This window comes from Lontra canadensis, unplaced genomic scaffold, assembly GCF_010015895.1.
Source record: "Lontra canadensis isolate GAN:19392208 unplaced genomic scaffold, GSC_riverotter_1.0 scaffold55, whole genome shotgun sequence".
Taxonomy (NCBI): domain Eukaryota; kingdom Metazoa; phylum Chordata; class Mammalia; order Carnivora; family Mustelidae; genus Lontra; species Lontra canadensis.
Genome location: NW_022631049.1, coordinates 109,584 through 132,606, shown reverse-complemented (window position 1 = coordinate 132,606; position 23,023 = coordinate 109,584). Strand labels below are relative to the sequence as shown.

The 23,023-nt window shown below is 54.2% G+C and overlaps 1 protein-coding gene across 3 annotated transcripts in view; it reads right to left on the bottom strand.

Moving 5' to 3' along the window:
• Window positions 1–22,806, bottom strand: part of ACTN1 (actinin alpha 1) — a 94,523-nt gene extending 71,717 nt beyond the window's left edge. For 2 of the 3 annotated variants that reach the window (XM_032875104.1, XM_032875107.1), the window contains exon 1: window positions 22,481–22,806. In XM_032875104.1, the coding sequence (XP_032730995.1) occupies window positions 22,481–22,585 (105 nt within the window). In that variant the 5' untranslated portion in view covers window positions 22,586–22,806. The remainder of the gene's footprint in view (window positions 1–22,480) is intronic. The other variant, XM_032875106.1, reaches the window with a different exon arrangement.
• Window positions 22,807–23,023: the final 217 nt, after the last annotated feature.

Below are 23,023 nucleotides of genomic sequence, written 5' to 3'. Positions count from 1 at the left end.
GGGTGGCTTAGTGGGTTAAAGCCTCTGCCTTTAGCTCGGGTCATGATCCCAGGGTCCTGGGATCAAGGCCCGCATTGGGCTCTCTGCTCAGCGGGAGCCTGCTTCCCTTCCTCTCTCTCTGCCTGCCTCTCTGCCTACTTGTGATCTCTGTCTGTCAAATAAATAAATAATCTTTAAAAAAAAAAAAAGAAAAGAAAGAAAAAAGAAAAAAGAGAAGAAGAAGAACCACTATGCAAAAAAGATCTCTGTGTTCCATGAAACCACTACTGACAGCATCAGCTGGCGTACCACTCTCCTAAAATGGAAACGTTCCTGGTATTCAGTACTTAGAAAAAAGTATCTCTCTCATGAACTGATATACTTCCTTTTATTAGAAACAAACGTATGATAATTCAAATTTCCCCTTTTGCTCTGGCTACCAGGAAGCTCCAAACTAGGGTCAAGGCAAACTTACAAAAACTAACCTCTTATAACACTGTTTTCTCAACTACCTCCTCCTCACCCTGACAAAACTCAGATCTTGCAACTTTAAAACTTTGTTATACAAGAGTCTTCTAATGTGCTCTTCTCAAATGCTTTCTGGAGACAGGCAAAAAAAAAAAAAAAAAAAAAAGGTACAAATAAAAAAATATTCATGAAGCAAACTCTATACTTGGATCTCATTTTCTCCAGGGAAAGAACACAAAGGCTGTGCAGCTATGTATGAAAAAAAAAATCTTTGATAAAATCCCATGTGGAGAAATAAAAAAGCAGAACTAAACTGTATATACACTATGATTACCACTATCAAAAATAATGCATGTATGGGGGTGAAAACAAAAACAGGTTTCTGAAACTATGAATTGTGTGTTTAGACAAAAAGGTTAAATGGTCATTTTTCACCCCTCGAAGTTGTTTATCTTCTCGAATGGAAACAGAAGCCCATGTGGGTGAAGGAAGGAGGCAAGCAGAAGCCAGAGCTCCCTGGCCTTCCCATGTCACCCTCCCCACCAAGGCTGTCATACTGAAAGAGGGGACAGGCTATAAGCTGCCATTGGCTCCTTAGGGAATGGAACCAGTGGGTGTGGTCTGGATGGCTTAGAGTTCCAAGGAAGATGCCTGGTGCCCTGAAAGCTGTTGGAGCTCCTGGACATCGCTGTCCACTGAGCCCACCCTCATAAGAACAACAGCCTAGACACCTGGACACACAGCTGTGGAGAGTGGCCACAGCCATCGGCCATGACCCCTGACCTCCAAATGCCTAGGACTTGACTGGGAAACGAGTGACCCCTCAGCCTCCCCACATCAGATCAAATGCCAGTCCCTCCAGGAAGCTTCCCTCATCCATCCCCAGAAACTACCCTCAGCCCTGATGGACGGCCATTCACAAATGGCCTGTGCGCCTCCCTCCACGGCCCCCGCACCTCTACAATCACATCCTCTGTGTCCGTCCAGCCCAGGCGACTGCGAGCCCAAGGCCAGCACAGTTGCAGTTGGTGCCCAGGCCAGTGGATGGGATGGTTCGGCCCCTGCTGAGGGCCGAGGTTTGAGCGACTACAAGCTTCCTCCTGCCTCCACTGGCACCTCGACTATGTCCAGTTCTTCTCCAGAGACGACAGCCCACGTCAGGCAGAGAAGCACCGGTGGTCTGAGGCGCAGCCTCACCCTGGAGAGCAAGTAGGAGGCTGACTCACCACCTCGCAGGTGGAGTGAGCTCATTCCCTTCCAGGGCATCCTCAGAACTAGAAACCCACATCCGAGATGGTTCCCATGGCAACCAGCCAGCACCTCCTCCACCTGTGCCAGGGGTCACCCACCCCACCCTCCCTAGCCTCAAACCTGAGAATGGAGTGAGCCGGGGGGTCTTGGGGGCGGGGCAAGGCAGGGCCCTCCTCCCCACACCACTCCCAAGGGCTTCAACAAGTCTACCCAAACACACCCGAGACCAGAAATCTCATGACCCCGCAGTTCATTCCTTCTCTGGAAAGTCTGACGATTAGAAATTCTGAGCTAGACTCCATCTCCCCCCCACAACTCCCACCAGTAGAGTACTTCTCTCCCTTGGGCCCTGCTACATGGCCTGGAGCCTTCTCTACCCAGCCAGGATCCTTCCATGACTCCTGACACGGCTCCCATCCTCCCCACCAGACCGCATGGGTCTCCAACTCTCTCGACATGCAGTGTCCAGTTCCGACAGCCGAGCAGGACTCAGGACAAGCCCAGAGCCCGTGGCTGTCCCCTAATACGGCCGTGCTCGCCCCTCTGCTGACTCACGGGGTACACTGCCACCCACCCCCAGGCCTCTTTCTCTCCAGCTGCTCCCAGCCCACTCCTTCTCACTCATTCCCTGCCCCACCCTGGCCAGAGCCTGGTACTCATTGCTCATGCTTTTGGTCACACTCTTTGCCTGGTTCACGTCCCCGCCCTTTGCCACCACCACCCTGGCCTGACTCACCCGGACATTCCCCAGATTTGATTTTTAGCTCACTTTGTAACTCTCACCTGTCTCCTCCAGGGTGGGTTGAGGCCTTCCCCAGGCTCCCTTCACTAAACTGCATGTGACATCTTTTACTGTGACAAGGAAGAGCCAATTTACAGGCCTGTGGCCCACTGGCCTCTCAAGCACCTGACCCTGACCTGGAAAGAGCAGGTGATTGATACCTGTGAAATCTGGGTGGTGAGCACATCGGTTTTCACTATACTATTCTCCATACTCTTTCTCGGATTTAAAAACATCATTTTAAAAAATGAAATAACCCACAGTGTGAAATGAGTAAATGAGTGTGCAGACGATCATTGGCTACAAGGCCTTCGGCCCCACAGTATGTCTCACCACCTCAAATATCCGGCTGAACTCATCCTTCAGAGACTTTCTTCCCACCCTGGGGCTGCGGCCGGGCCACGTGGCCAGTTACCAAGCAGTTCAAGCCCAGAGCACGGCCCTGTCCGTGCCTGGAATGGAGGTGACACGAGGGTGAGTTTGCATTAGGGCTGTAAGGTCACCTCACCTCTGTCCTTTGTACATGTGAGAAGAGCCGTTCAGGCAACACGCAAGCACGCGAATCTCACAGCAAACTAGCCCAGAGGGCTAAATGTGACAGGGCAGTTTCACTGCTGGGTCGTGGGTACAGTGGGATTCATTATACCATCCTCTACTCCTGTATCTGAATTTTCCATAGTAAGTTTTTTGTTTTTAACTTATTCATGCAACTAACATTCCCTAAGTGCCTACCACTAGCCAGGCATTGTAGATAAAGTGAGAAATAAGAAACAACCCCCTCTCCCCTGGCCATGAGTTGAAAACTGGATTAAATTCTAAATTATTGGGCGCCTGGGTGGCTCAGTGGGTTAAGACTCTGCCTTCGGCTCAGGTCATGGTCTCGGGGTCCTGGGATCAAGTCCCACATCGGGTTCTCTGCTCAGCGGGGAGCCTGCTTCCCCCTCTCTCTCTGCTTGCCTCTCTGCCTACTTGTGATCTCTGTCAAATAAATAAATAAAATCTTTAAAAAAAAAAAAGTCCTAAATTATTTGCTATCTTATCCCTCCTGGAAAATTCAACACCTGATGGCACGTGCGACATGAAGACAATTCTAATCTCCCCAAAGGGCAGAAGAGCTAAGGAGGGGCTTTTGGGCGCCATGTCTCCTGGGCTTCTCTCCCCAGCCCTGCCTCCTTACTAAATGGGGTGCTGCAGGACACCAAGGGTGGGCCACAGGGCTGCTGCTGATCTCCCAAGCCCACAGGCAGCCAGGCCTGGATACCTGCCAAACAAAGACAGCTTTCCCTCAAAGGGCAGGACCCAAACGCCCTTCATTCTATCATTATAACTTTCCTAAAGCCCTCTGAGTATCAGGGGCTAGGCCAGCTTGGGAGATTGAAAAAAAGGCCACAGGAAGGTCCCCGACTTCAAGGGAATCATGGTCCCATTGAGTGGAAACCCTTGGACTCAAATCCTTGCTCTGCCACCTACTACCAGCTGCAGGACTCAGGGTGAATTACTAAACCTCTCTGGGCCTCGATTTTCCCATGTATAAAATGGGGATACTAATGCCCACCTCGAAGTGGTGGTGTGTGGATTTTTATGGGTCAGCGCATGGAAAGCCCTGGTCCCGGTGCTTCGTGGTAAAAAGCCAAGCCCGGCGCCTGGCACTCAGCATTAGAAGAGTCACTTCCAATGACTCCTGCGTGAGTATTATCCACCAGGCCCCTCTGGCCTAGAAACAGGCCCCGGCCATGATGGAGCGTGAAAGGCAAAGAACAAAATCCCAGAGGCAAGGCTAGATTCCAGACAGGCCCAGACTGGCTCTGGCTGTCCTTGCACCAACACCCTGGCCTGCCTGAGCTTTCTGGAGTGATGCCCCAGCACAGCCGAATGGGTAAATGATGCTCACGAACCTGTGAAAGGTTCCCGTCCGGCCAGCGCCTCCTTCTCCCCAGCCTGCCCAGACCCAGGATGCTGCAGCCAGGTTGAGCACTGTTTCCTTGCTATTTGGGGTTTGGGCTTTTGACTTTTGGAGCCAGCTGCCACCATTTCTGTTCCCTCTGGGCCTTGGGGGGCATGAGCAATTCAGCCCCCACAGACCTATTGACTCTCAGGTGCAAATCTGAGTCTCCAGCACATTTGACTTCTCAGGGTTTTGCTCCCCTCACCTGTAAATGGCCTTGATGCCTTGTACCTTGTTGTGGGGATAAAGCAAGAGCGTGATGTGAAATGCAGGGCCTACAACCACCAGGACCAGGTTGGAAGGGAGAACCTGGGGCACCTCCACAGACACGGGGTCAGCCCAACCCGGACATGGCCAAAATCTTGAGGTGCCAAGGCAGCCAGTAGAGGCACAGCCCGCATCCCTGGGCTCCCAGGAAGGCAGGGAGTTCCGCCTCTCCCCAGAGGCAAGGCCCAGTAGAACCTCATTCCCAAGACCAGTGTTGGGGATGGCCAGTGCCTGGGGTGCCACATGGAGCAAGAGGGAAAGAGAAAAGACATGGGGAAGAAAGGAAGAGGCCAAGAGAAGCCCACATCTAGCCTTGAGCTGGCCCCATGTCCACTGCCTGACACAGCGCGGGCCCCGGTGTGTCCAGCAGCGCTGACAGCAGAGCACCCCCCCATCCTATCACTAAGCCCCCCACGTTGTCGGTGAGGTGCAGGGTTGGCTTGTCCAGCACCACACAGCAGCCACGGGCAACCCCAGGTTCTGCAGGCAAGTGCAGGAGTGTGTGTGTATTTGGGGCCCAAGGAGGGTGGAGACCCAGTTCTGTCCCGAATGAGGGGCTCTCAGTCCCCAGTCAGGGCAGTGGTGAGGACTGTGGGCTCCGGCCAGGCAGCCCTGGTTCTAAGGCTAGAACACCATGCAAGAGCTGTGTGGGCTGGAACAATTATCCAATCTCACTAAAGCTCAAGTTCTTGTGTAAGTGGAGATGAAAATGGAAGAATACCTTTACTCCACAGTGTGGTTCTGAGGGTCCGTGGTTTAAAGCTCACGTGGGTGATGCCACGCTGGGTGTGCGGGCGTGTGAGCTGGAAGTATCAGGACCGTGACCACTAGTCCCGTGCGCGCCGCCAGCCCTGACCCTTCTTCGGCTCATTCCTCCCTCCCTTCCTCAACGGCAATCTCAGGAGGCAGTCCCAGGAACATCTGAGTATAAGGACAGTCATACAAACGACCCACCTGTCCTTCACCACCTCCAACCTGGCAGAGCACAGCTGCTGTCATGTGTGAAACCCACCTGAACTCGACCACCCACACGCAAGCCAGAACTGCACCAGCTCCATCCCTCTGCCTTCGGAAACAGCAGCTCAGGCCGCCTGCCTGCCTGTCTGCAGCCCACCCACAAGCATGACCTCAGAAGACGCTGTATAGGGGCTTGAATAAACAGTCCTTAACCAAAACCAGCCCCATGAGGAATGACCTTGCACAAGTCAGATCACCACTATGGACTTCAGTCTCATCTGTGGTGGGGAGGGCGGGGGGAGGCACCAGGTGACAGTACAGTCCCCTCTGGCATTCTATGGTTCGATTTCTTCCCACTGCTGCAAGGGAAAGAAGGGCTAGAGCTGGGTTCTGGAAGTAAACAAAGTGAAGGACAAGGCCGCCTACTGACACCCGTCCCTTGGGCGGATTCCAGGCTGAAATCCTTACTCCCTGGTGCAGGCTGGAGTTTCTCCCACCTCGCACCAGTCCCGTGACGCAGCTAAGCCTACACAAAAGACAGATTATGAACGGTCCACCTTGCAGTGGGCAGAGATGCTCTTCCACCCCCAGACCACACCTGGAGCACCCAGGCCAGAAAGCTGAGCTAAGGGACCCTTCGCCAATCCCAAATAAGGCTCCCTCCGCTCCACAGGCACCAGGCTTCCCACATGGCCACACCCAAGCAGGCATTTCCAGAATAAGAGTACACGCAGGGCCCAAAACACAGAGCACCACTGGATCCCGTAAGGGAAACTCATTCACCTGGCCCCACCCACGCCCTGCCTAGAGGGTGGGAACAAATTCCTGAAAGCTGAGGACACGGTAGACTTCTGAAGATAAGAGTCTCTGTGTGTTGGCAGAATAGTTCAGTTCAGGGCCAGGCTGGGAAGCCCAGGAATCAACCTCAAGATCACCTCTAGAAGTGCTTGGCTCTACCTAGCAACCCCCATCAAGAGGGTAGAAACATGGAATGCTGGCATTGCCCAGACCTTAGAGATCACCTCCATGTGATGACACAGGTAAGCCATTTACAACACGGCCCTCCCACCGTGCTCTAACCCAGCCCCCTCGTGTTGTAGATGAGGCTCCCGCGTGGCTTGTCCAGCATCACGCAGCAGCCACAGGGCCTAGTACGTCCTGCACGCCTATTCTCCTCGTTCCCAGGCCATAGAACAGGGTCCTCCCTGGCACTCCCAAGCTCTCCAAACTGATAGTCCCAAAGAGAATGGTTATTCCACACCTGCTCCTTTCCTAAATGCCACCCACCAGGGTCCCCACAGAAAGGGAGGCAGGTGGACCAAGGTCCTGCTGGACTCCACATGCTGGTGAGCGGCAGGCTCTGAAGCTTCTGTCGGGTTCCACCGCCCCCCACCCCCAGGCTGCTGTGGCTACAGACAACAGGCTGCTGACATCCTCTGCCTGAGAGAGAACCCTGAGTGCTGGGGCTGGAAGGTTTTACTTCCTTGGAGGCCCCAAAACCCATACAAGAGGACCAGAAACTCCCTAAGATTTTCTGAAGTAAGGGCCCTAGCCAAATGCGACCAGGGCAAGGAGCAGAGGGACGTGTCAGCATGGCCAGAACCTCAGGAGAGGAATCCAAAGTTGGCCACTGGCCACAGGAGGAAAACACACAGCTGGACTGCCTAAGAGGGAGCTGGGGGGTGGGGGGGGTGCACAGATTACAGGCCGCCCAGCATTCAGACACCCCGAGAGGGTGCCCCCGGCCTGAAGTCATCCTAGTCTCAGACCCCATCTCCAGCTGATGCTTCCCCAGCCTCTGGCCTCCTCCAGACTCCAGGCCACATACCTCTGATGCTGGGGAGCCATCAGGGCTCTGCTCTGGGCCCTAGATTCAGCCCCACTGCTGTGCCCCTTGGTGACCTGGGCTTTTGCCACCCTGCCACACCCCCTCCCAAGGCACCCACTGTCACCACTCAGCACATCTAATACTTGCTGAGCACCTACCCTGTGCCAGCAGGGGTCTCCCGAGGAGTTACCCTGCTCACGGTGCAGGAGCCCATTTCCCTCCCCAGGCCTGGGCCACCCAAATCGAGAAAGAATGCAGCTTCTACTTATTTTAGGGGGAGGGGGAGGAAGCACTAGGTGGTATCAGCAAAGTCACCATCTTCGTCAAGACCTCCTCAGCAGACTGCAAAGTAGCCCCATTCTTTGCCCCTGCTTGTGTCTAGCTCCTTTGCTGGTAAATTTGAAGTGCCTGCTCGCTTGTTAAAAATGCAAATTCTCAGGCCCCACCCCGGAGAAACACAAACCCTGACAATGGCATCCAGCATCTGCATTTTAACAAGCCTTCTGGGTGATTCTGACGCCCGGTCACATTGGAGAGCCACCCTTCCAGGCTTCCAGGCTCTGGGATGAGGTGACGTGAGTCTGTCCAGATCACAGAGGCATAGCCTCCAGGAGGCCCAGATGACAACCCTCCTCCCGGGGGGGCTCCTGAGACTTCCCCCACAGGCCCACGTCCAATCATCCAAGGAGCCCCAAGTCATTCATAGATCAGTGACATCCCGAGAACCCTCCAAATGTCCTCAGAGCCAAGCGTTTCACAACAATGCCCAAAGCGAGGGTGATGAGGGCTGCCAACACGCCTGTCCTTTCCAACCCCACCCCCTCCATCCTCTGCCCAGGCGCTAAGTGGGCGAGGCAAGTGCTGAGGGGCCAAGAGCCAGCAGAGAAGGAAGAAAAGGCCAGAGCCAGGATCCAGGCCGGGGGCACGGAGACATATCTGGAATCCCACCAGCCACCCCTGGGGCCCGGCCAAGAAGGGCTCAGCTGTGGTTCTCCACCTCGGCCTCTTCCCAAACCCTACGTGCAGAGGACAACTAACTTCCCAACACTGAAAGATGCCAGTGTGAGACATAAAATGCAAACTCATTTAGAAGCACTCCCAGATCCACAGTAGCTTTCTGTCACTGCGCATCTGCTTCATCAAGAAGCAATAAAAACCACAACTGCTACTCTGGGAGGAGAAAAACTGGCAAAGCAGTGAGTCCCTAAGAAGCGGACTCTCGGAGGCCCTGGGAAAGGAGGGCGGCGGGCAAGGGTGCGAATGGCCCCCAGGAAATGGGAGCCGGGTGCCAAAACACATGTGGGAGGAAAGGAAAGAAGAAACTGAGGCTGGCTGCAGTTGCCCTTCCTCCTCAAATACCAGGAGTCTTTGAACCAGGGCGGGGGGGAGGGGTGTAGAGCAGCAGGTGTAACACAGAGAGCAACCCGCAGAGGCAGGAAACCCAGCTTCTGGTCTTGCCTCCACCTGGAAGCCCCCTTGCCACCCGGCCAAGGCCCTCAGGTCCTTCAGCCCCTCCAGGCCCTAGCCGTGGTCTCCCCCATGAAACGGGGTAGGGTAGCGGGCCAGGCCAACCTCAACGGCTCCAGGGCACAGAAAAGGCGTGAGCAGAAAGGACAGCAAGCACACACAGTGCCGTTGGCTGTGCCACCACTTAAAATATAGACGACTACACAGGCAGGGATTGCACAATACAACACACCCTGAGGACAGAAAGCACCGAGCACCAGACCACGGTACTTCCAGGGAGGATGGGAACAGCATGGGAGACGGGCACCGCAGCACCTCACCTCTACCAGTAAAACACGTGGTCTTTGCACACTGGCCTAGAAAAACCTAGAAATACCAGCTGGAACTGTCTGAGCCTTTCAAGGCCTTTCTAAATTTCTTTACCTCCAGCTAAGTCATCTCATAAAGACTAAATGAGGGGTACCTGGCAAATGAGTTAAGCGTCTGCCTTTGGCTTGGATTACGATCCCAGGGTGCTGGGATCAAGCCCTGAATTGGGCTCCCTGCTCAGATAGATAGATAAATAAGTAAGTAAGTAAATAAATAAATAAATAAATAAATAAAATCTTAAAAAAAAAATAAGACTAAATGAATTAATATCTGGGAAACACTTGACCATGCCTGGCCCACAGCTCCCTACTGGGCTGGCGCACATGGGGCGGGGTAATGCTCAGCTCCACATTCCCAGACAAATTCCCTGGGCCTGGGCCTCTGAACCAGCAGCTCCCATGGAAGGGGAAATCAGGGATAGGTCCCCAAGTCTGGCACCCCTGTGCCCCACTGCAGCCTTTCTGCTTGTGCCAGCAGCCCACACAGGCCCAGTGGACTGACACCGCAGTGCAGCCTTCCTTAATTTTTTTTTTTTTGTTACGTACAATGAACCTCTAAATTAAGTACTGTTTAACTGAAGCAAAAACAGTGGCTTTCACAGAGACTCAAGTTTGGGGAAACGTCGCAATTAAAAGGAGGCCTTGGGGTTTCATGCCTGCAAAGATACCTCCAAACAATCCCAGCCAGGATCCAGGATAAAGGACAGGAAACCAGGGGTCTGGCCCCGCTTCCCCTGCTCCGGGAAAGCACGACTCATGAGCCCCCTCCTCCATCTCCCGGCTCCCAGAGCCAAGTCTGGAAAAGTACTTCAGGTTCCTGGAAAGAAAGGCCTTTCCGAAATATCAGGAACTCCACTGGAAATTGCCATTATATATGACCGGGAGGATGTCTGTGGTGTTTGCAAGGGAGCCACTCCTCTGCCAAAGTCAAGACAGCGGCCAAAATCAACACAGGGGCTTCTGAGAGCCAGAGACACACACACATGTACCTGCATTCACACGTGTGCACGGCCTGCACACCTAGGACAGACATGGAGGCCTAGTGCCCCCTCCCCACCGCAGACCCCAACTGGGGGGCGGTGGGGATCCTGTTTTCCTGGCGTTGGGACTGAGAAGAACTGAAAGCCTCACTTCTCTCCCTCCCCAAACCCAAAGCTGTGACAGTGGAGAGTCCGACATCGGACATAAGGAGAGAAGACAGAATCCGACGGCACCAAGCCCCCATCCACCCACCCACATGCAGGGCTCACGGCTTGTCCTGCAAGATGGAAAGCCAAGTTCCATTCAGAGGCCTGCACGAAGGAGGCCACCCACCCCAATGTACCCACCCCTCCTGGTGTTTCACCTACAGAGGACTTGAAAATAGAGCTCAGCACCCTCCATTCTGTTCCCATCCGTTTATAATCAGCTTTACAGATGGCTTTTAAAAAATAAATCTTCGGGCCCATAAAAATGCTCCCGTGTGGGCCCTGCCCTGGCCTGTGTCTGCACTCTGACCAGGCCCCTGGTACCAACCAGCATGCAACAGGTAAACCAAGGCAGAGAGGAGACAGCTTGTCACTGGCTCCCTCCCCCAAGCCCCCTGACCGCTTTTCCGCCACCCACTGAACCACTTGGGGCCTCTGATTTACAACCTGAGCTGAAAGTGGGGGTCATGAAGGGCACTGTCCTCCCCCCCAGGGTTGTCCCCTGCCCTGGCCTGCAGCACTGGAAAGCCTGAACTCACTCCAGCCTGAGCCCCCCAACTTTCCCTCCCCAGCTTTCTTAGCAATCTCACAGTTTAAACAAGAACCTCCAGCTTTGGGTTCCATTTAAAATAAAAATAAACAGTGAGCCTAGGCTCCCTGGTTCAAAGCCCGTTCCCCTGGTGACCAAACAAAGGGAAAGACAACGAGCAGGTGAGGCTCAGGGAAGCACAGCAACAGAGGAGGGACAGGGTTGAGTCCTGAAGCAGGGAAGCCAGTTCCCAAAAGCCAGGGTCAGCTCTACAGAGGCCACCGGGGACCCAGGGGGCCCTTCAGGCTCAGGGGACCTCCGTCTATTCCTGTCAGTTACTCCTTCTACTCAGAAGCATGGAGAAATACAATTAGAATGCTCTCCTAGGGGCGCCTGGGTGGCTCAGTGGGTTAAGCCTCTGCCTTCAGCTCAGGTCATGATCTCAGGGTCCTGGGATCGGGCCCCACATCGGGATCTCTGCTCAGTGGGGAGCCTGCTTCCCCTTCTCTCTCTGCCTGCCTCTCTGCCTACTTATGATCTCTGTCAAATAAATAAATAAAATCTTTGAAAAAAAAAAGAATGCTGGGACACCTGGGTGGCTCAGTGGGTTAAAGCCTCTGCCTTCAACTCGGGTCATGATCCCAGGGTCCTGGGACCGAGCCCCGTATCAGGCTCTCTGCTCAGTGGGGAGCCTGCTTCCCCTTCTCTCTCTGCCTGCCTCTCTGCCTACTTGTGATCTCTGTCTGTCAAATAAATAAATAAAATCTTAAAAAAAAAAAAAAAAAAAACGCTCTCCTACCTTTTCAACCAGGAAAAGTAACTTCGGGTCGGCCCTGCTCGCCTGACTTAGCCTCTCATACCCTTCAGTCGAAGACTTGGATTCAAAACCAACTTCACCCGTGTTCAAGCTGAAAGAGAGACCCTGGCAAAGTCATTTAACCTTTCTGAACCTTACTTGCCCTCTGTATAGAAAGGGAGTAAGACCTCACAAGTTTGCTCATCATGATTAACGAAGGGAAGACCACGTGTAAAGCGCAAATGTTAAAAATCATGAATCACGGGGCACCTGGCTGGTTCAGTGAGTAGAGTGTGCAACTCTCAGGGTCATGAATTTGAGCCACCTATTGGGGACAGAGTTTACTTTAAAAACAAAAAAAAAAAAGAGGCACCTGGGTGGCTCAGTGGGTTAAACCTCTGCCTTCAGCTCGAGTTGTGATCTCAGCGTCCTGGGATGGAGCCCCTCATCGGGCTCTCTGCTCAGTGGGGTGCCTGCTTCCCCACCCCGCCCCCACCCTCTACGCCTGCCTCTCTGCCTACTTGTAATCTCTCTGTCATAAATAAATAAAATATTAATAAAATAAAATAAAAATAAAAACAAAACAAAAAAAAAAAACACAAATCCTGGGGCACCTCGTGGCTCAGTCAGTTAAACATCTGACTTGGTTTCAGCTCAGGTCATGATGTCAGGGTCATGAGATCAAGCCCCACGTCTGGCTCCACACTCACTGGGGAGACTGCTTGATACTCTCCCTGACTCTCTCTCAGCTCCTCCCACTCCTGTGCTCTCTCTCTCTCTCTGTCTCTCAAATAAATAAATCTTAAAAAAAAAAAAAGCCCCAACCATGAATCCTATAATGAATGCTTGATTATAAACCATCTTTAGCTGTTCCTTACGATCTCATTTACATAAGCCTTGTCTCTCAAAACATAAACTACAGAATACCAAAAGGTTGGTCTGTACTTATGGTTAAGAGTTGAGTTCCAAGGTCGATCTGCCTGGGCTCATTCATAACCTGGCTTACTGGCTGGTTGAGCTTGGAAAAGATACTGAACCTCTCTGAGCCTCAGTTTTCCTGTCTGCAACAAGGAAAATAACAGTACCTTCCTCCAAGGGTTGACAGATTGAGGTAATTCAAACCATACAACCCTCAAATAGTGTAACAATCAGTCATTTTATTTATCTGGGGAACCAAGACATTCTTAATAAATACTGGTGGGCTCATATAAAGCAGAAAATGCTCCTTTGCAGCCTTCCCTCTCTCCTCTTCTCTTCCCTCCCCAGGAGGTAGACAGTATTTACATAACCTCCCAGGTCTCGGGCTTGGGAAATACTTTAAACCAAAAGGTTCCCCTTAAAGACCAAGGGCAGGGCATGTGGGTGGCTCAGTGGGTTAAGCCTCTGCCTTCAGCTCAGGTCATGGTCCCAGGGTCCTGGGATCAAGCCCCGCATCAGGCTCTCTGCTTGGCAGGGAGCCTGCTTCCTCCTCTCTCTGCCTGCCTCTCTGCCTACTTGTGCTCTCTGTCAAATAAATAAATAAAATATTTTTTAAAAAAATAAATAAATAAAGACCAAGGGCATCAGCACCTTCCTTCCCAGGCCCTTCTCACTCTGCAGCTGGTGAGCATGTTACTTTCTCTCTCCCAGCTTGGGATTTTCATCTGTCAGGAGTGATCATCCCACGTTCCTTCCAAGGCTGTCGTGGATGCTAAACGGAGAGAACATGTCTAACATGCAAGCCACGTGCAAGAGGTGTTTCTCTGTGTCCCCCACCCTGCAGGCCTGGAGAGGACCCCACAACCTCTCAATGAAGAGCAGACCCCAGCCCCAAAGTAGCCGGCTACAGCCCAGGACCAAGCAGGCAGTTTCCAGGGTAACAGCATCCTCTGCATCTACTCCCGATTTCCATCCCTGGCTGCTTTTGATTCTCTTCCCGCCTCTGTAGTGGGCTAAGTCACCTCTTCCCACTATTGCTAAGCAAGCCTGAGAGCATGCAGCTGCCTCCTGGGGGATGACCCCCCCCACACTTCCCAGGACTCGGGCCCTGGGGAAAGCTGCCACCCCCCCGTGGACACTCCCACGCCACCCCATTAACCCTGGGGATGGCAGAAGGTGGGAAGCACTCCCAACCAACAGGGTTTAGAAGAGCAGGTGTGGTGGGACTTGGCCTTGGGGGGATGAGGAGAGCCACCCCCTCCCTCCCCACCCCCGCCTTCTACTTGCCTGTGCTTATATGTGATCTATTCTTAAGCAGTTTCCAAGCACAGGGTCACATCAAGCTTTTTATGAAAGATGCCCCTCTTGATTATTTTCCTCTTCTGTGGCTCTCCCACTCAGTCCCCATGAACCTGGATCCCTGACCTCAGAGTAAACAGTGAGCAACAGAGAACAGGTAGACACAAAGGAGGAAGAGGGGCCAGGAGGCAGAGAGCACCAGAAACTCCTGAGAGGCCGCTGAGCTCCGGAGGTAGGAGGACAGGCAACTGTCACTTTCTCCTCTGTATCACTTCTCAGGTTTTTTAAATGAAGACACAATCATACCATACAAGTCACCCATCTGAGGGGGTTCTAGAAGTTCTGCTTATATAGTATATTTATATATATTTAGACTATATTTACATATATTTAGTGTACACGTATTTTGAGCAAGTTTTAGTTTATTTAGTATATGGTTTTTCATGTATGCACAAGGTTGTACCACCATAGCCACTATCTAATTCCAGAATGTTTTCATCTCTGTCTCTGGTCAGATGTTCCCAGATAACACAAGCATTTCTTTGATAAGCAGCAAAGTGGTAAGGAGGCAAACAGGGGAGCCACACTGCCCAGCCTGGGATCCAGGCCCTCCTCTGACCGGCTGTGTGATCTTGGAAAATTACGCTGCTGCTCTAAGCCAGCTCTCTCATCTGTAACATGGGGATAAAGTGGCCGCCTCATGGGATCAGATGTGCTAATTCAACACAGAGTCCCCAACACAGAGCCTGATCTTTGGCATGTACTCAGATGGGGGGAGCCGCTATGAATATGATGAGAAAAAGGTTGGTTGGTTGGTTGGTTGGTTGGTTTTTTTAAGTACAGTTCTACTCCCAGCTCTGGTCTGGGAAGATGACCATGCCCAGGCTGTTGGGGACTGCCACTGTTTTTGCATATTTGTCTGGGAGGGCTGAATGGGGCACACGTTGCGGCGGGGAGGGGGGGCATGTTGGGGTCATGATGGTCACCCACGTGGCTTTGGGACCAACGCATCACTATACCAGACTCGAGGTGCCTAATGTGCTGAGAACCTGCCAGATAATCCCAGGCAGGACATGGGAGCAGGGGTGAGGGCAGGCAAAGCAGCAAAGAGAGCACCTGACCAGCCCTCTCTGTAAAAATTTACCCCCTACACACTGAGAAGGAAGGTTTCTGGGAGCTTGGACTTGATGCCTAGCCTAGGACCCAGTGAGAAATCCTGATGTGTTAAGAAGAGGGGGGGAGGGGATGCCTCGCTGGTTCGGTTAGTGGAGCATGAGACTCTTGATCTTGGGGTTGTGAGTTCAAGCCCCACGTTGGGTATAGAGATTACTGAAAAATAAAATCTATTAAAAAAAAAAAAAAAAAAAGGAAGGTGGGCTTCCATGCTGGCTCTGAGCCCTGAATTGCTGGGTCTCCTGCCCCCACTACTCCCAAGGCCCCTTGCCTCCAGCAGGACCAGGTCTGGGCAATTAGTGCTTAGCAGGACACTGGTACCTCAGCAGTGAGGACCCCCACCCCGCCGGGCCTGAATCAGGAGTCTGAGTGGGCTGACCCAGTGTGGCCAGGATTCAGGAACCAGGCTAAGGGTTTTCCTCTTCCTACAGCCTCTTGGCCATGACCTCTCCAGGGACTAACCTGTCCAAACCAGCCAGTGGGCTCTGAAGCCTCTCCAGTGTCGTTGGTGAGTAACCGAGCCCAGGTCCCCAGCCCCTGGCAGAGCTGTGTGCCCACCGAGCATACTCAGTGGGGAGAAAAGCAGGGCTGGGGGGAAGGCACCCTGAGACCACAGGCCATTGGCTGCACACCCCATCCTAGGAAAAGCCTGGGTGAGTTACATGTGGGGGCAGCTCAGGTCAGGTGAACTGTCTGGAATGGTCCCCATGATGCTTGCACAGGTGTGGGGCTCAAGAGCCCCACCTGCGAGCGGTACAAAGAGCCTGGTCTCTTGGAAAGGTGAGAGGTCAGGTCGGGACAAAGGACGAGGAGGGAGAAAAATGGGAGCAGGTGCTGGCCGGTGAGCTGAAGCAGCTTAGACACGCCTGCCCTCTGGTCTGCCCTTCCACATTTCTCCTGGCTCCCTCCTGCCCTGCCCTTGTTTATACACACACACACGCACACACACAGCCCAACTGCCAAGAAAGGGGGGGCTTCCCAGCAGAATCTTCAAACGCCGCCAGTCCTTCAGGAAGCAGCTCAATGGCCCCAGCTCTTCCCCTCCTCCACCAGCGCGGAGAGGGAGCAGGGCTGGCTCCTGCCCCACAGCAGCCAACACCACACCTCTGGCCATCTGGGGCGCTGCCTGGTGCGACGTTCTAGCTTTCTGCTTCCCTCTCCACCTAAACCAGGATGTGCACGACCCCAGGCGGGTGGAGCGCAGGACACATAACCCGGATTCAGCCAATGCTCGCCGCTGATGGACTCCGCCAGGGGAATTCGTTGATGTTCTTACACTAAGAAGGGACTAGAAGGTAGCGGGGCAGAGAGACCCTGGCTCTTCTCTAGAGACACACAGCAGCAGATCTCAGGTCTCAGGCCCAGGCTGTTTTAGAAGCATAGAAGGCACCAAGGCTTCATGGGACAAGTCCTTAAGCCAGGCTTACAGTTTGGAGCCACTGGCCAGGTGCCCAGCTCTAGACCTTCCTAGAGGAGAGGAGAGGCCCAAATCCCAACCACCACCAGCAAACTACAGACGCCCGTTTGGTTTGACCTCCTCACACCTAGAACTGCCTGCAAGGAAGGGCCCATGGGTCCAGGCCTCCCCCACCCGCACCCCCACTGCAGTGAGCACAGCCTTGGCAGCGGCCCCTCAAGAAGTCAGCTTCAGGAAATTGGTGCCTGGGGGCCTATCACTCCTACAAGCCCGACTCCAGTGACCAACAGCCCCCCAGGATCTCATCACTCCTCAAAACTGGGCAATGTGGTTCTCAGTGAGCTCCGGGCCTTCTCCCATCTGTCCTAGGGAAGCCTAGGTGACAGCCAGAGCCTGCCGTGCAGCCCCAAGGCTCCACGCCCCCATCCAGCTTTCTTACGGGCTTTGGCGAACATTGGCAAACCATGGGGCACGTGTTCTCAGAGCACCCACAAGAGACAGGTTTGGGAGGGGAAGCGGCTGTAACCAGTCCTAGAGCAAAGCAGGGCTGGCAGGTTGCCCGGAGGTGTGGGCAGGGCCTCAAGAATGCCCTCAGCTACTTGACCTTGGGGCCCCAAGACACTCCAAGCCATATCCGCTGGAGGACATTCATGCTTTGGGCTCATTTTACCTGTCCTGTAACAAACTGACAGAGCTTTCGGGAACTTCACATTCATCTCTCCATCCTGGATACCCAGGAGGTAGGTAAAGGGTAGGAAAGGATTCTACACCACTCTACAGTGAAGGGACAAAGCAAACAGAAAGGTCAAGTGACACAGAAGGAGCCAGAGTCCACTTCAAGGCCCAAGGTCAACAAGGAGACAGCTCTGCATACTCCTAGCCCCATAGGAGTCGGCTGCTTCTAAGATGGGTTTATATGCTACACCTTATCTCCAAGAATATGTGCGAAAGGCCACAGAAACTCTGGCTCCTCAAGAGTTAACATGTATTTACTGAGCACTCACTGTTAACATGCTATGCTAAATTCCCTACACACATTACTTGGTATAAACCTCCACTCAACTCTTATCAGGCAGGAATGATTAATTTCCTCATTTCCCCACTGGCATCATCAGGCACAGAGCAGGCAGGTGACTCACTGAAGGTCACACAGGAAGTCCATGGAGGGGGGCCAAGATCTGAACCCAGAGTGCCCAGAGCACGTCTATCTGCAGAGGCTGGAGCCAGGATATAGCCCCAAGACGGGGCAGCTTGTCTGGAATGTAAAGTGTCCCATCCCCGGCCCCACCTCCCACCCCGGAGTTGGGAGCCCTGCGTGGTACTGTGTTTCCCGACAGCTTGCCCTGTACTAGACACCAGGGATCCAGCACAGAACACAAGAAGCTGGGTCCTGCGGCCACGGCCCCAGGCACCGACTGAGGCAGGCAGGAGTGCAGAACAGTGAGGGGCAGGAGGACTGAATTGAGTCCATTCTCTCCTCCTGCACATTTTACTTCCACTGGGCATCACTCTGGTTTTTGCAGCCCTAACCTTCAAGGCAGAGGGATGTCCTGTAAACCCCTCCAGGTAAATCCCTCCACAGCAGGCCTCCCCCTGGACCGGTGGCCTTAGCCAGCTCCTGCCATGGTCCTGCAGGTCAGCAGGGAGTATAAACATCTTCCTGAGACCTGGCACGATGTGGGTGCAGACTAGGGACCTGGGCCTTCATTCACCTGCCAGGTGAATGCCTATTTCAACACCATTAGCTCAACAAACATTGACTAAGCTCCTATATGTAAAAATAAAATAAATAAATAAATTTTTAAAAACCCCAGGACTGGCACCTGTGGGAATACCCATTAAACCTGAGCTTCCAGGATTCAAAAGACAAGAAAGCAGAGAGAATAAAACTTAACAGCTGGAAACTGCCATTTTACAAATTTTCGTCAACCCAGCAGGTGGGGATATTAGCTCCTCTTTATACATAAGGAACTGGAGGCTGAGCGGTTAAAGTAACTCACCCAAGGTCACAAGCCTGTCAAGTGGAGAGCCAGGTTGCTACTCAGAGTCCATGCTCTCTCCAGCTGGCCTTGTGTCCGGCGGGGACACATAGGAGGGTGTGCGTGAGACACACATGAGCCAAGAAACCAGGGCTATCGTCACCTGGCAAAGAAGGGGCGTTCAGACCTGCTCCCTTCAAAAAGGCGGCTTCAGAGCTCAGCCTCGAAGGTCAGGAAGATGGGGAAGGCCAGCCCACTCCCTAAGCCACTGCATTTTGTGTCTGGAGGCAGGGAGGCCAGCCCCGTGAACTCTGCACAGAAGCATTCTTTGAAGCCGGGCCAAGCCACAGCCCACCGATGCAGACTTCTACCTGCCTCTGCCTAGGCCTCCCCAATCACCAGGGAAGTACTTCCTGCCACATCATTCCATCAGAGGCCTGTCAGAGCCCCAGAGGGCTCGGCGGGGCAGGGCGGGACAGGAATGCGGCCCATTTACAGAGGAGGAAACAGATCGGAAGCACCTGTCGGGAGCTTTCTCGGCTGAAGCCCCAGCACTTGGAATGGGGCCTGCCTGCCAGGGTAGGTGCTCCCAAAATATTTGCTGAATAGTAGCTCAGAGAAACTATGCCCAAAGTCTCTCCAATTGTTGTAACTGCACCGCAGCCAAAACCAGAGCCTTCTGCCTCCCACCCAGAAGCCTTTGTATCCCACCGCACTGTGTCCTCCCACCCACCTGCTCTCACCCTCCTGCCTCCATCCAGAATAGCCGGCCTCCTCTGTCCACTAGTCTGCTCTGATCCCCCTCATCCCTCATCTCCCACGCTCAGCAGGGAGGCTGTCAAAACACCCAGGTTGGGGCGCCTGGGGTGACACAGTTGGTGAAGCATCCAACTCTTGGTTCTCAGGTCATGATCTCATGAGATCGAGCCCAGGCACAGTGCTCAGTTCAGTCTGCTTGAGAGCATGCTCTCTCACCCTAGCCCTCTGCCCCTCTCACTTGGGCATTCTCTCCCTCAAATAAATAAACACATCTTTAAAAAAAAAAAAAAAAAAAGGCAACAAGTTACTTTAGATCTGATCTCCCATCTAGTACCACTTCCCTATATCCCCACGACCCCACCGAGAACTAGGTGAGATTTTCAGACAAGAAAAAGAGGCCCACGCAAGATTACAGAATTCACGGCAGGGGAAAAGAAAAAAAAAAAAAAAAACCTTGGATTTTCAAAGTCAGGCCCAGAGCCTGTCCCACACCCCCACCCCCTCCATCAACCCTGCCAAAGCACATTTTGGCTTCCCTTGGTCCAGAGATCCTCACAGGCTCTGGACACCAAGCTCAACTTTCTTGCCTTCCTCACTACCCAGGGACAAGTGAGGGGAAGCTTCCTGCCCCTGAGATGGCTGCATTGCAGCCCCCTCCCCCCACGCACCAGTTAGGACTCTGGACTGCTTACCTCCCCCTCTGCTCATTTCCTCAGCCTCAGGTGTGCCAGGCTAACGTCTACCAATGTCAGCTCTTCAACCACCAAGTTTACCCCCTAGATCGCCCGATTTCTCAGAGGACCCTGATCCCACCTGGCTACGCAGAGGCACCCACACCCACCAGCACCCACATCAGAGTTTCATGAGTCTATATATATGTATACAGAGAAAGAGACAGAGACAATATAATTTTTCTCCCCAATTATATTTAATACAGTCATTCATTCGCTAATATACAATACTATACACGGGTCCAGTGACCAACACTGGGGAGACAAGAGTTTCCGCCCTCCCAGGAACTTTATCCCACAGTCCTGTCACTTGTGCCACAACTAGACACATAGTAGGTGCTCCGTAAACAGGGATATTTCCTCTACACCCCATGGAAGATACCAAGACATCCACCACCCTAATCCCACCTCCCCCTATCCAACTTAAAATCTAGTCTCGGGGCGCCTGGGTGGCTCAGTGGGTTAAAGCCTCTGCCTTCCGCTCAGGTCATGATCCCAGCGTCTTCGGATCCAGCCCCCGCACCCCCCGCACCGGGCTCTCTGCTCAGCAGGGAGCCTGCTTCCCCCTCTCTCTCTGCCTGCCTCTCTGCCTACTTGTGATCTCTGTCTGTCAAATAAATAAATAAAATCTTTAAAAAAAAAAAAATCTAGTCTCAAGAAGGCCTCATCCTGAAATTTTTAAAAGCCCCTACCCTTGCCCCCATAAGAATCTCCAAATTACCCACTCCATTCACAGCTCCACCAAGAGCCCAACTGTGCCAAGAAGTAAGCGTGGTGAGTGGGGGGCTGTCACAGCCTCTCCCCCAGATCCACCCTCCCAGACCCTGAGGGGGTGGGGGCAACAGGAAGAGGGGGAGGATGTTTAAGCAACTGTCACTGTGCAAGTAAGTCAGCTCCAACCCAGAGACCTTCTGCTGTTGCCCTATAGAGCCCGGCCGGCCGAAGCCCCCTCCTGGGTCTCAGGTCTCAGGTCTCAGGCTTTGAGGAAGCCCTTTGTGCGTGTGTTTTAAATTACCTCTGCTTGTCTGATGAAGTGAGTAAAAGGGCCCCGATTCAGGGCTTAGGATTCCTGAGTGAGCTAATACAGGATGCCTTTGGCTGGAAAAAAAAAAACTTCAGTCGGCTCCCTAAACTCCCCCCCTTTTAAGTTTAAAAAAGGGAATGAATGTTACCATTTTTGGACATGAGCGTTCTCCCTCAAGCCCAGCCCTAACCGCACTATCCAAAGGGACGCGCCATCCTGTCCCCCCCCATTCCCAGATCAGCGGGGGGGTGGAGGGGGGAGATGAAACGAGGGGGGACCGGGGGGGAGCGGACAGGGGGGGGGGGGGGGGGTGTTCAGGGTACGTGGCCGCCTGGGGCAAGAGCTCACAGCACAGGCAGGAAGCAGAGGCAGGGTTGGGGCGCCCTCCTCTCCCGCCCCACAAGAGTGGTTTCGGACCTCTTCCTGCCACTGGCCACTGTGCCCAGGTCCCATCGCCAGCTCCGAGCCGGCCCCTGTGGCGGCGTGAGCACCCAGTACACCTCGTCTGGGATGCCTGGGGATGGTGGCTAAGCAGGAATTCCCCAATGACTGACCCCAAATATCCCAGTAAACAACCTCTTGTCCTGAAGCCCGTCAACTCTGATCAAGTTGCCCAAATTCGCCTTCTCCCAGGAATAAGCGGTGTCGGAGGGGCAGGACGCAAACGCAAACCCGTGTCCGCCCGCAGCTGAGTTAAGCAATAAAACGGTTTGCCGTCCTGACCCCGCCCCCACAGGGCTGGCTGGGGAACCCGCTTCTGCCCCCTAGTTTTCTCGGCTCCGGCCCCATTCCAGCAGGTCCACACCTCCAGGCAGACCCAAAGGTGGCGGCCAATCCCCGGGGCGCCCGCTTTCCCCCCGGCCTGCGGGCTGGGCTTGGAAGGTGCAGAGTCCCGCGATCCTGGCCCCCCGCAGGTACCCAGCCCAGGGCGGCCCAGGAAGCGCGCTGCCACCGCACGCCATATGGAGAGGCGGCTAGGGGGCGGGGAAGGGAAGGGAAAATCGATCCGGAGCAAGCAGCCAGCGGCTCAGCCCCAGCCTCCCAAGCACCTCCTCCCACCCCTTGCCCACGCGGGGGCCGTGCAGCTGCAGCCGGGTGGCCTGAATCGTGGACCCCAAGGCGACCTGCTCGCCGGCGGCCCCACCTCCCCGCGCTCGGGCTCTGCGTTCGCGGGCTCTGGGAAAGGGCTCTCCCCCTTCCGCCGGCGCCTGTAACCCAACACCCCACCTCGCAGCGCCCGCGCATCCCCCGCCCCCGCTCGTGCGAGCCTGGAGCCCGTTCGGAGCCGGGACCCGGGAGCGCGGCGGGTGGAGCTGTTTGAGCCGGGGGGCTGCGGCGGGCTGGGGAGGCTGCTGACCTTTCTCTGCTGCTTCTCCCAGGCCGGGTCCAGGAGCAGGTCCCGATCCCAGTCCTCTTCGGGCTGCATGTAGTCGTTGGTTTGCTGGGAATCATAATGGTCCATGATGGTGCGCGCGTGCTACGAGCTGGATTTCTTCCTCCACCTTCTCTCCCGGCGGCGGCTGCTGCTGCTCCTGCCCCGGCGTGGGGAGGGAGTTGGGCTGGGCTGGGCTGGGCTGGGCTGGTGGGGCCGGGCTCGCTTCCCCGCGCCCGGTTCCGCCGCGGCGCTGCTCGCGATAGCTGCTGCGGGAGGAAGCGGCGGCGGCGGCGGCTGGAGCTCGCGGACTGCCTGCTTGGGACCTAAATCTCCACGCACAGTGAGCGAGGCGGACACACTAGCGCTGCGGGAGCCGAGGCGGGCGGGGGCGGAGGAAAGGGGCAGAGCCCTCCCGAGGTTCTCCATTGGCCAGGCCGAGTTGCCCAAACTTCCCCCCATCGGCTTTCATTGGGAATTCCTGGCATCCGTCAGCCGGGCTCGGCGCATATAGGTGGCTGGGCGGGC